Here is a 12,650-nt window from a genome sequence, read left to right on the forward strand (position 1 = left end):
TCGACCATTTTATATATCAGCTGATAATGTTCGGTGGCGGATCAAGTGTAAATAAATGAATGTTTTAAAAATAGTGAACAATGAACTTCTCTTGGTCGTCACATACTGCTTGCACCTTCACTATTATGTGGAACGATGTGGATATAACTGCCACATTGACGGGATGCTGTGTTAAACAAATAAAAGTGTGATCATCTGCAAATCCCTTTCTGACATACACTAAGCTGGACACAATACAAGACAATATGCTTAACCTCATCACCTTGCTTATTTGATATCAGCAACATGTTTCAAACAAGCTGGGACAGGGACAACAATAGACTGTGACAGTTGTATACTGCTCAAAGAACACCAGTTTGGGCTGTACCTAAGAAACTAATTACAGCTGCACCAACTGCAATTCTCTTGGCCGATTCCGATTTCCAATTTTTTTTTAAGTGTGACCTGCGGATACCGATTTCTGCCAATTCTAAGAATCCCAATTGGCAGCATATACAAACAAATGTCGAATTTTCTTCAATATAAAAATTTACCACCAGCACACTCAACTTTCTCTGATATATTTTACTTTACCAAACAAAAGCAGGTTCAACAGATTTATATAACAAAACATGACAGTTGCTTCTATCATTTTACTGTTGATTAATTAATTCACCAGGGCTGAGGTAATTTATCAGATTTCTGTAGTCTATTCTCAACTATGGAGAACGGCTCATCTTCCAGGGTCATGAATTCCATAATTTTCCTCGTAATTGCTTTGGCCTTCTCACTGCTTGTACCAAAGAAAGACAGGAGAGGCTGCAGGCTTGTGTCTCAGCTCTGGCTAGCTCTGGCTAGCTTTAGCTGCTTTTCCCGCTTTTTCAAACTGGGCATGTTCAGCTGGGTGATGGTGTTTTAAGTGTCTGATTAGGTCTGGTGTTCTGAACGCTTTTGTGGTAGTCCCCGACACTTTACTTTGGCCTTACGTTATTTACAAATTGCAAGCTTTGGGTCTTCTTCACGCACAGAGAAGAAATTCCACGGTTAAGACATGTTAGTATGCGGCAGTAACATTATTGCCTGCACCGCTGTGCGTGTTCATATGTGTAGGACTGACTTGGAAACAGAGATATGGAAGACTGACCTGTCAGTCTCCGGTCCTGGCCGAGCACGGCGAACACTAGCGGATTCCGGTCCCTGACCGGTGAGTCAGTGCATCTCTATAACTAATACATGGCAATGTTTTGGAAAATGTGTGCCTTTAGTATCTTTTTACCCTGAGCAATGAAGTTCTTCTCAAACTTTTGCAGGAACTCAAGGTAGAGCAGATCATCAGAAGTGAGGGCCTCTTCTCCAACCACAGCCTTCATAGCCTGGACATCCTTGCCAATGGCATAGCAGGCATACTGCAGACAAGGAGAGACATTAATATTAATACTGGTGACAGTTCATACGAAGGTTACATCAGAGATCTGACCACTGTCACTTCCCTCTCCATATAATATCTTGTCCCTGGTTTTAGGTATACGTTAAACTTTCATTCAGAAGGGAATGCACGGGAAAATGTTACGCGATTTACAAGTTACATGTTAAAGGAGTTAATATTTTGGCAAAATAGATTTCCTTTGTTACCAGCTGGTTAGAAACATCAGCATGGTCCTTCCTGGTCATCCCCTCACCAATGGCTGACTTCATCAAACGGGACAGAGAGGGCAACACATTGATGGGTGGGTAGATCTGAAAGAGGAGGATGAGATTACCTTAAATGTATTGTTAAAACAAAACTATTTTATTGTGCATACTAAAACAATCAACATAATGACAGAAACATTATTTCTCAGTCCAAACCTCATCGTAGAGGTCTATTTAGGGTCATGTTTACTTTCTTATAAATATGTGAACTGATGATGAAGTTCTCCTCGATTGCTGTCTTCTACTTCTTTTCACTATAAGTATTCAATATATAAACAGATTAAAATCATAAATTACAATCGATAATCTAAGCTGTGATCTTAATTCTAAGTATTAAAATGCATTATTTACAATATTGAACAGTACCAGGATTCAACAGGTTAACCTATCCATTTCTGTAATCCACTGATCACGTCCAAACACATCTGCAGAATGCCAGATAATGTCAGAAACGTTAGCCTGCCAAGTTACGTAACGATTCATGACAAATGCTAACAGGATATTTTATCTGGCGTTGATGACAAAAGTTACAGCAAATGTTACTCAGAACAGTTTGTTAGATAGCTAAGCTGCTGAGTGACATGATGGCGAAAATCATTACAATAATACTGACAGAAAACATCAGAACAGCTTCCTGGTTCCAATATATATGGCTGGATTTCTCCTATATTACTACTTTGCATTGTGTAGTGAACAGCAGTTAACAAACAGAAAATAAGCAGATGTTGGTGTGTTTGACGATCAGAGTCAAAGGTTAGCAGGTACGATGGAAGGAATTTTTCCTTGGAAAAAAATTCAAAATCTATGATTCTGATTAACAGAGATGAATTTTCAGGTAAACAATTAATGCTGGAGAGGAACTATATTAAGCTGAGTATATGCCAACATGGTTCTTACACTCCTGCAACGCTCTCCTTTCCGTTCATACACATTTACGGTTTGTTGAAAACCCGATAGACAGTCTGTGTAATGCTGCGGTTTGTCATTCTCATACAAGTTAGGTTATCCAGAAAAGAGTGAGCTTGAACACAATTTTCTCACTAGGTGTAAGCATTGGTAACAGTAGTCACTCCATGGTGACCACACACAAAAATGGGCAGTACAGCGTTTTTTTTTTTTTTTTTTTTTTTAAATCAAAGCTAACAATAGACCATCCAACCCAAGAATGAGTACCAGTTCTTTACCCCATGCTGGACAGATGTTTGATGATAAATACCTGTCTGTTGTGTAGCTGTCTGTCAACATAGACCTGCCCCTCTGTGATGTATCCAGTCAGATCAGGAATTGGATGGGTGATGTCTGTTAGAAGCACACATACGTAACCAATCACAACATATCCAACAAACAATCTGCCATTCATGTAAACACTACATATTAATAGTCTAAGTCGAGTTTACATTTAAAATGAATCGAGACGCATTTGCAGGCATGTCAAACATGGGACAGAAAGAGACAGAATTTCTGTCAGCTTCACATGTTAAAGACCTTTACTTGAAATGACGAGTCCTCGGTAACACCAGCAGTGTTTGGTAAGAGCCAAGACAATGACCTCCCTGTGATGCTATAATGGGGGACTCCTGTTCGACTAGATAGGAGTAGGCTCTTCGCATGTGTTGCTATGGTAACTGCAGGCATCAAAAATGTCTCCTCAGTCCATTGCAGATGCCTACTCAAGTAATGCAATCGACTTGCACAGTGATTTAGGCATTTAAGGACACAGAAAATAATATCCACGCCCCCAGGATGTAATTTAAGGCATAGAAAGCTTGTTTTATCTGTGCTGCTCTTACCATCATTTGGCATGGTGAGAATGGGGATCTGCGTGATAGAACCATTTCTGCCCTCCACTCGGCCAGCACGTTCATAGATGGTGGCGAGATCTGTGTACATGTAGCCAGGAAAGCCTCGACGGCCGGGCACTTCCTCTCGAGCAGCAGAGACCTTCAGGAGAGCAGTGGGTGGGGAGCGAAAGGACGACATGAGAATGGCAGGAAGGTTAAGCTGATGGACCCAAGGCTGTTAACATGCATTTGATTTAATTTCATTTATGACATTTCATTCATTTTTGTTACATACTAAGCTAAAAATGTAAGAGAGGGGATTGTCACCCAATACAGCTCAATCAAGCTATTGGCTGGTGACAAATCTAAGAGATGCGAAGCAACATCAGCATTCATTTTTGAGTTGTGTTTTTTGTCCACTTGATGAAAAAATACTAAACTCACTTCTTTTTACCATTCACCCACTCCTAAGAAAAGCATTTTGCTCTTAAGTTGCTAACTTGGTCTATCTGCTGCACGGTGCTGGAAAGGTAATGTACAGTGGCTTTATCACTGAAAACAGCCGAGATCTCCTGCTGTTGGGAAAATAAAGAAAATAGTAAAGGCTAAAGAGCTCTGCAGAGCTAGGGGAAACTGTCCGGTATAGCTTAACTATATGTGCAAAGTTTTAAGGTTTGAGGTTTGTTTTAACCCTTTTCAAAAGCACAAATAGAAAAGTGTATTCAACAGACTGCAAATTTCTGCCAGGTGTGCAAATCTTGGACAGAAACACCAACATCAAATGTCAGTTTCAAAGTGAAATGCCAACTAGGGAATCTGGCTAAACTAATGTGACCGCCACACATGCTGCCTCTAGCACAGGGGCTTTCAATGGACTGACTGCACAGGAGATGCTGAAACCAATCATAGCAAGAATAATACAGGTGAACTCAATAACAGTAACAAAGACTCAGTTCCATCAGTTGTTCCTGTAATAGTGATAGTAAACCCATTACGCCCAAAAGCAGGACCCACTCAAAGTGGAATGTGGCACTAATCATCTGTGAGTTTGCTGCTATAGCAAGTAAAATGTCTGCTGTGCAACCAGTCAATCATGATTCAAGTTCCGGAGTACATTTCCTCAAGCAAGCAGTCCAGAACGTCATGATGTTGAACTGGAGTCATATATTAATACATATGTTAAAGTTTCGAGTGATGGAAAGTTACTAAGTACATTTACCCAACTACGGTACTTTATTTGAGTATTTCCATTTTTCTGCTACTTTGTACTTCTAGTCCTCTATAACTTACAGGCAAATATTCTACTTTTTACTACGTTGAATTTATTTGAGAACTTCAGTTATAAACAAAGCATAATAAACAATTACATTCTAATGTATTATTATAGATGAAGATAAAACTTTATTGACCACCAAGAGAAAATTAACAAGCTACACTGGAAGATCAATCATAGAAAGTAATTCAACCACCTTGACCTACTTGAACATTAAAGTGATCAACACATCAATGCATCAGCAGTTTCAAAACAATAATATACTTTTTGTAGTTTTGCTTTGCTGATACTTTTGTTGTTTTACTTAAGTAAAAAATTAAATGCATGAATTCACTAGGAAATCAGTATTTTTACTTTTACTCTACTAAAAGATCCGACTACTACTTCTGCCACTGAACAAATGCTACGTTTAAAAATAAAATATATAACTAAGAGCTTTCAAGGACATCCGTGTCATACCCAATTATGGTACTGTCACCTGTCATCGGTTAACCTCTTCACCTGTGGAATGTTCCAAACAGGTACTTTTTGAGCTTTCTGCATCTTTCACAGTCTTTTGTTGCCCCTTGTTTGAAATGTGTTGCTGGCATCAAATTGAGAGAAAGTTGATTTTTAGGTCTGTTGTCAATTGAATGTATGTCTAAAAGGATATACAAATTATTCCTTTTTTGTTTTTATCTCTTATTTTACATTTACAACTTCTTGGGGAATCAGGGTTGTAGTAGTAGCAACCATCTCAAGAAAGACTAATACTTCCTTTTCTCTTACTCTTGCTCATAAACAAAAAAAATCTACAAAATCCACTCATTGTTGGAAAGTCAAGTGATGCTCACTCCTTAAGTATCTTTCAGAAGAGGCAAACAGCTGGTTGTAAATGTTGCCTTTCTGTTTCAGGGCCCTCACAAAAAATGACCAAAAGCAATCCTTGTTCCCAAAGTCAGGTGAATTCAGAGCAAGAAGGAAAGAAAATGCATCCCATTCATCCTCGGATTCAAAGATTGATGTGCAGGCTGAACACTTGTGAACTGTAGATTCAATACAAAACTTAACCTTCACATGCGTGAATGGAAATAAAGTTAAATGTTAATGTCATCCCGGGTCTTTGTATGTGCCTGAGTCTTAGTGTGCATATGCCAAGGTTATGGACAGCAAATGCAAGAAGGGAAAACACGTATGCACTTTTAATACTCTGCATTGTGCTGCCAGCACATTGAGACGGCAAACTGTACAACATAAAAGGATTATTACAAGACACAATAGAGTGAGAGTCGAGAGGGCCTGACTCTTTGCCACGAGGAGAAACAAGGGCAGTGAGAGGGGAGGGGGAGGACAGCAAGGAGGACCATTTCCTTTTGAGCCAAGCAGACCATAATGAAGTTAAGGTATTTCCTACAAGAAAGAAGGACACATTATCCTCCCTTTCAGCACAGAGCAGAAGAATTTACAGAGTCAATCACAGTTGTGCTAATGCAGCAGGGAATTTACATTGGTGTATTATGTTGACACACTGCCACATTGTCTGGTGCTTTAGCTGCTATAGCCTTCTAAAACTGAAAATAATTTACTGACGGTAATTATACACTACTGAAAAATAACAATTACACTGACATTAAGGCAGAGACACTAATAGTTCTAATGACCATTAAAAGATCAGAAAAATATTAGTGAAGGTCCAACTGTACACACATACATTCACATACCTGAAACTGTAATAAATGAGAAAAAGAATTGTAAATCTGATAATATTGCAGATTTTCCTTTTCTTCTTAATGAAAACAAACCCCATGAAAAGACCAAACAACCAAAAATGAATGCATCAACTATATATGAAAATGCATACTCACATACATGTATATATCTCTCTATATTTATATAGAATAGACAGTGCTTGTGAAAATTTGAACAGTGGAATCAATATGTAAGGAATGTTAGTTGCACTGGTACCTCTCTGAGGGCCTCGGCGTATGAGCTCATATCAGTCAGGATGACGAGGACATGCTTCTCACATTGGTAGGCCAGGTATTCTGCTGAAGTCAGCGCCAGGCGAGGTGTGATAATGCGCTCAATGCTATTGTTCAGAGAGAAAAAGTAAGTTAATCTACTGTACATAAAAAATAAACTGAAATCTGAACCTCTGAAATCAATTCAAGAGACTGATTATACATTTTACTTTCAGAAATATGTAGCCAATAAACATCCAATACGTAGAAAATCATTTAAAATCAATAACTAAACAAAACATTTTAAAATTTTGATTAACTGATACTGGTTTCACTTGTTGAGACCATTTCTGAATAAATCTTACGTCGGGTCATTAGCCAGGTTCAGAAAAAGACAGACGTTGTCCATAGAGCCATTTTCCTCAAAATCAGACTTGAAGAAGCGGGCAGTTTCCATGTTGACCTGTGAGACAAATAAGAATAAGTTAATGACACTATTAATGATATTATGACATCTTAGGTTAAAGATCTTCAAACATTCTCACAGAACACTTAACACAAGCCCTTTTCAAATGTCATATCAGTATGTAGCAATACTGGCTTCACATCTCTGTTACAGCAATGGTTTTCTGATGAGAGCCTCCCAAGAGAATGAGACATAAGGCCAAGATACTGAAGATATTGCACAGGGAGAGAGGGACTGGTGCATGTCGTGTTGTAAAAACAATGGGATGTCAGTTACTGTAGTTGGACTCGCTCAGCAACATGCTCAACACTTGGAGTACGTTGCTCACATTTCATGGGGATGCCATTTCCATCACTTTTTTTAGGTTTTCCTCAGTACCAACCTAATCCACTGATAGTTCTCTGCATATCAATACATAATTCGGCCAGTTGACGCGCAGTGTCAGCCTTTTTAAAACCCCGTCTTTGGCTGGATATTCAGAATTTCAGGCTCACAGTTTACCTTTTTCTAGATTCAGGAAGGTTTCCACTCCATCTAAGCAAGACTGACATCACAACTTGTATGCAAAGGTGACACACTCTTGTTCACGTTTTCTTTAGAGTTTTTGTCAACAACCGACTGAAAATGAGAAATATCACTGAAATTCACAGATTTTTCGCTTTTAAGATTAAGACAAAAATAAATAAACAAAAATTATTTTTAAATTGATCAGGAGTCTTTCAGTAGGAGCACTTAATCTTATACTCTGAATAAACAAAGGCTATGCTTAACCTTTTTAACCATTAAATAGATGCATTGCTGTTACGGTGAGCACTATGTCCTTTGAATTGCCCTTTCCAAATGCATATCCATGTGTTAAGTCACAGTTAACGCTCCCTTTCTGCTCTCCTGCAAGGACAGCCACAATGAGATGTGAAATGCTGGAAGAGGGGAAGAGGGAAGGATTAGCATTTAGCAAGTGAAGCAAGTGTGTGTGCATATGTGTGTTTGGTAGAGGTCAACCAGCCACAATCACGGCATTACAGCAGACAGGAGGTGCAGCTGAGGAGGAGAGAACTTGATACTGCAGGGCTGATGTCGTTAAAGGGCCTGTTCAATTAGTAACCAGTCTACATGGCTGGGGGACATGCTCAGAGGTGCAGAAGTAACAAAAGGGACTTAAAGGTTAAATCACCTGGCAAATAACAGACAGAGACCAGGGTGGGAGAGGGGAGACAGGGTGTCACGTCAGAGCATCAGGGTTAAGAGGGGGATTAGAAACACAAATGAGGGGGCGGGTGTGGTGAGGTCTACTTACCCCCATGGCCGCAAACACAATGGCAAAGTTCTCAGCACTGTAGTCCATCACATCCTTTGACTTCTGTACCAGTCCAGCCTGGCGACAGATCTGGGCAGCAATCTGGAAAAAGGAAAACTTTTAATCAGTCGAGAAGCAGACACACAGTCTTAAACTATAAATGTCATCTGACTGAAGCAATGTGTATTTCTGAAAGAATTTGAGACATTTCTTTCCAAGGGGTCAGCACACAGATTCAAACTTTTATATTCATGTTCTCTACGTGGGTTCCCTCTGGATACTCTGACTTTCTCCTACACTCCAAAAATGTGCAGGGTGGTTGGATGGATGGAGAGATGGATAGATCGACAGACAGATAGGCAGATAGATACTTTATTCATCCAAGGGAAATTTAAGTGGCTACTTTAAATTGTCCGTAGGCCTGATTGGTTTGCTTGTCTCTAGATACTACCCCTGTGATGACCTAGCAACTTGTCCAGGGTGTAACCCATGTCTAACCAAAAGTCTGTGATAGGCTCCAGCCCCCTGCGATCCTGCACAGGTTAAACGTGATAGATAAAGGATGCACGGATAACATAATGTCATGGCCACTGTGTTGTTTCTGACTGAACTCTCCATGCTCCCGAATTTTCCTCGTTGACCATATCACCGCCAGCCAATAAACTGATATTTACCACTCCAAGGACCGGTGTCAAGCTTGCGGAACGACTGTTCGCCATGTTACCGAGTGCCAATTTATTACACCTCGGGGTTAATTAGGACCCTCCCTGTTTTATCTACTTCCTCTTCTTCTCCTTTTCCTCTCTTAGGAACCCTCTTATGGACACTTTAGACATCCACGACCATCTGAGTGTAGGGATCGCATGGTTGTTCCATCTATTTGTTGGACACGTGTTAGACCATGTTGTTGCCCCGTTGTTCCCCACTCTCTTGGTTCAAACCCTCGTGGTTGAGCTGACAAACAGCAGTAGAACCAGATAATTATCTTGACTGCTTTTCCCCCATTGACCTTCATCAGCTAAATTCATCCATATTTTCGTCTGAACCAACAACATGCCTCTTAGACCACATTCCAACTAAGCTGATCTAAGAAGTTTTAACCCAACCTAGCACCTGTCTATTAGATATGATCAATCTATCCCTGATAACAGGCTATGTACCCCAGTCCTTTAAAGTAGCTGTAGTCAAACCTCTCCTTAAAAAACACACACTTGACCCAGAGGTTTTAAGCAACTATAGACCAATATCTGACCTTCCATTTCTCTCAAAGATCCTTGAGAGAACAGTCACCAATCAGCTATATAACTTTCTACACTGCAATAGTTTATTTGAGGATTTTCAGTCTAGTTTTAGAACTCAACATAGCACAGAAACGACATTGGTCAAAGTCACAAATTACCTTCTACTTGTATCAGACAAGGAACTTCTCTCTCTGTCCTTGTACCATTAGACCTTAGCGCTGCATTTGACACCACTCTTCTTTAACTCACACATAACACACATTTCAAAAACTGCATTCTTTCACCTTCGCAATATTGCAAAAATTAGGCACATTCTGAGTCAGAAAAACATAGAAAAATTAGTCCATGCTTTTATTACTTCCAGGCTGGATTACTGTAACTCTCTTTTATCAGGTTGCCCCAATAAGTCTCGAAAGATTCTCCAGCTAATCCAAAAAGCTGCTGCACAATTACTCACAAGAACCAGCATTAGAGATCATCAGAGAGAAATCGGCACAACCAACAACTCCCGTGGCACAGCGGTTGGCAATTAATGCTTTAGTCATCAAGCTCCTTTACTGTGGAACCATATTCCGGTTTTGGTGCATGAGGCAGACACCCTCTCTGCATTTAAGAGTAGAGTAAACTTAGTAAGTAGTAAACTTTCCTTTTGGATAAAGCTTATAGTTAGGGCTGGCCAGGTCTAGCCTCTAGTTATGCTGCTTAGACTGCTGGGGGATCTCGCACAATGCACTGAGCTCTCTCTTCCTCTCCCTCTCCTTCTGCACACATTTATGTCGCATTAATGCATGTTACTAACTCAACTTCTTCCCGGAGTCCTTGTGCTTTTTCTGTTAACGTCTCTGAGTTCACTTCTCAGTGAACACCAGATTGAGACCGTCTTCCCAGTTTGGTTATTGGTCCCCGTTAACAGGTTGGTGCCTCGTAATTGACAACACAGTTGGTGCCTAGTGTGAGGTTGTCTCGCACAACATAACTTGCGTCTCTTAATTTAAATGAGTTGTCAATAATTTTATCACTATTAATGATTATCTGTGATAATCACCAATAGTCTGCTTGTAACCAAATCTGATCATACCTGTGCACAACACATACAAACTCCTAATAAAGAAATCCTATAACAGCAATGGCACTGATTACATCACATTTGATGTAAATCAAATTGTAACTGATAATACTTGGAAAGCACGATCTTACTGAATATAATAGTGATATTCTGGTGATTTTGCTTATCAAGTCCAAATTTTCAAAATTCTAAAATTCTATTGAGCACAATGCTTCCATGGAGTTTTGTTCTATCATGAGGTTAGAGTAATTTGGGGGGGGGCGGGGGGGGGGGAGATTACCTTAAAAGAAATCAACATTTACAGTTTAGACTGTTGAGTTTTAACAACCATGCTGAGATGCCCACTCATTACAATTTCAGATGGAAGTTAAAAAATCTTACAAATTCTCAAAGTTTAAATGTGTGGAGATGCTATAACTATGAAAACATTTTAAGTGAATATTAAAACATCCCCCAAAATACACAGACACACAATGCTAATGGAAAACCATTGTCAGACAGTAATAGCATTAAATTTTGTCCCTGAGCATTGAAATGTAAAAGGACTTTAGGAGTGAAAAGAAGAATACAGGGGCAAACATTGGCTTAAAAATCCCCTTTTTTAATTTTTTTAACTGAAGAGCATCAAGAACAGCCAATGGCCTGTCACTCATGAAACCTCAATTGTGCTGGAGTGCTTCAATAGACTGAATCAATCAATACTGTTTCGCCACAATGACGCTGTCTTTGTGTCCAATGTTTATTTTATTTTCCTGAAAGACTAAAATACTTTTATTTTTTTTTGCCTTGGGACCATTTCCAGAGCTGTTCTACTTAAACTAGCGCATTATGACAAAAACCTCCATCTAACAGGAAATAACAGATCACTCACCATTTTTAAGTATGACCTGATCTTGGGTCTGGTTTAATTTCCACTTGGATACTATAAAGCTGGGTGGGCTGCACAGCTCATGATTAAAACCAACATAAGCAAAATCCAAAGAATGCTACATTGGCACAGTAAATTTGGCTCGGATGGTTTGAGTTTTGCTTTCTTTAAGGTTGTAGTACCAATCCAATATGTTTTTTTTAAATGGTCTATAAAAAATATAATAAAATACAAAATAAAAATACAATATATATATAAATTTTGAAATCCTGTGAAACACAAATATATGAGAGAAACTACTGTTTTTCTGCAGGTTTTCAATGTATTTTTTGGTGCTGAATACATACAACTCAATCATGCAATTGTGCACATGTACATACATCTGTGTGTTCACCCCCTGCACATGCACATATATGTGCAAGGTCAAGGCTGGTCAGGATGAAAGGGTAGTCGCATCCATTCCTTAACAAAGTCATTATATTTACAGAGACTAAGGAGGTGAGATGTGTCAATTTGATCAACATTGATCATTGATCAACAGCTCATTTAAAAAGACTTGAAAAAATAGCATGCTTGTACGGTGGCCGACAAGTACAAACGCGCTGCATATACAGACAGGCGCGGCTAATACAGAAACGCGCTGCATATAAGAAACAGATGCAAAAGGAAAACGCTGCAAATACAGAAACAAATGCAAAAAGAAAAGAGCAGATGAGTACATGAGCAGAAGAAGGTTATATTGCTCCACACGTTTAAATACGTCCATTGTCTGTCTCTCAGGTGGACGCTCAGCACTGTCCTTAGAGTCCTGGAGCACTTCCATTGTATGACTGGATATGCGGCGTTTTCTTTTTGCATTTGTTTCTCATTTTATATTTAGCACGTTTCTGTATTTGCAGCATTTTCCTTGTGCATCTGATTCTTATATGCAGCGCGTTTCTGTATTAAAAGATGGTGCGCAGTGTTAAAAGAAATTCTGGGCCATAATTGTATTACAATTAAAACACAGAAATAGCTGGCCCTCACATTTCTAACCCATTCATCAAA

The 12,650-nt window shown here is 39.3% G+C and overlaps 1 protein-coding gene across 1 annotated transcript in view; it reads right to left on the reverse strand.

Annotated features, from left to right (window-relative positions):
- The window catches only part of atp6v1ba (ATPase, H+ transporting, lysosomal, V1 subunit B, member a), a 45,721-nt gene that overhangs the window by 2,901 nt on the left and 30,170 nt on the right, over nucleotides 1-12,650 (reverse strand). Inside the window, exons 7-13 of the mRNA XM_046402020.1 lie at nucleotides 8,429-8,530; nucleotides 7,031-7,128; nucleotides 6,670-6,793; nucleotides 3,462-3,612; nucleotides 2,888-2,970; nucleotides 1,612-1,716; nucleotides 1,256-1,385 (exon numbers count right to left, since the gene is read on the reverse strand). Of these exons, the coding sequence (XP_046257976.1) occupies nucleotides 1,256-1,385; nucleotides 1,612-1,716; nucleotides 2,888-2,970; nucleotides 3,462-3,612; nucleotides 6,670-6,793; nucleotides 7,031-7,128; nucleotides 8,429-8,530 (793 nt within the window). The remainder of the gene's footprint in view (nucleotides 1-1,255; nucleotides 1,386-1,611; nucleotides 1,717-2,887; nucleotides 2,971-3,461; nucleotides 3,613-6,669; nucleotides 6,794-7,030; nucleotides 7,129-8,428; nucleotides 8,531-12,650) is intronic.

This window comes from Scatophagus argus, chromosome 10 (genome assembly GCF_020382885.2).
Source record: "Scatophagus argus isolate fScaArg1 chromosome 10, fScaArg1.pri, whole genome shotgun sequence".
NCBI lineage: Eukaryota > Metazoa > Chordata > Actinopteri > Scatophagidae > Scatophagus > Scatophagus argus.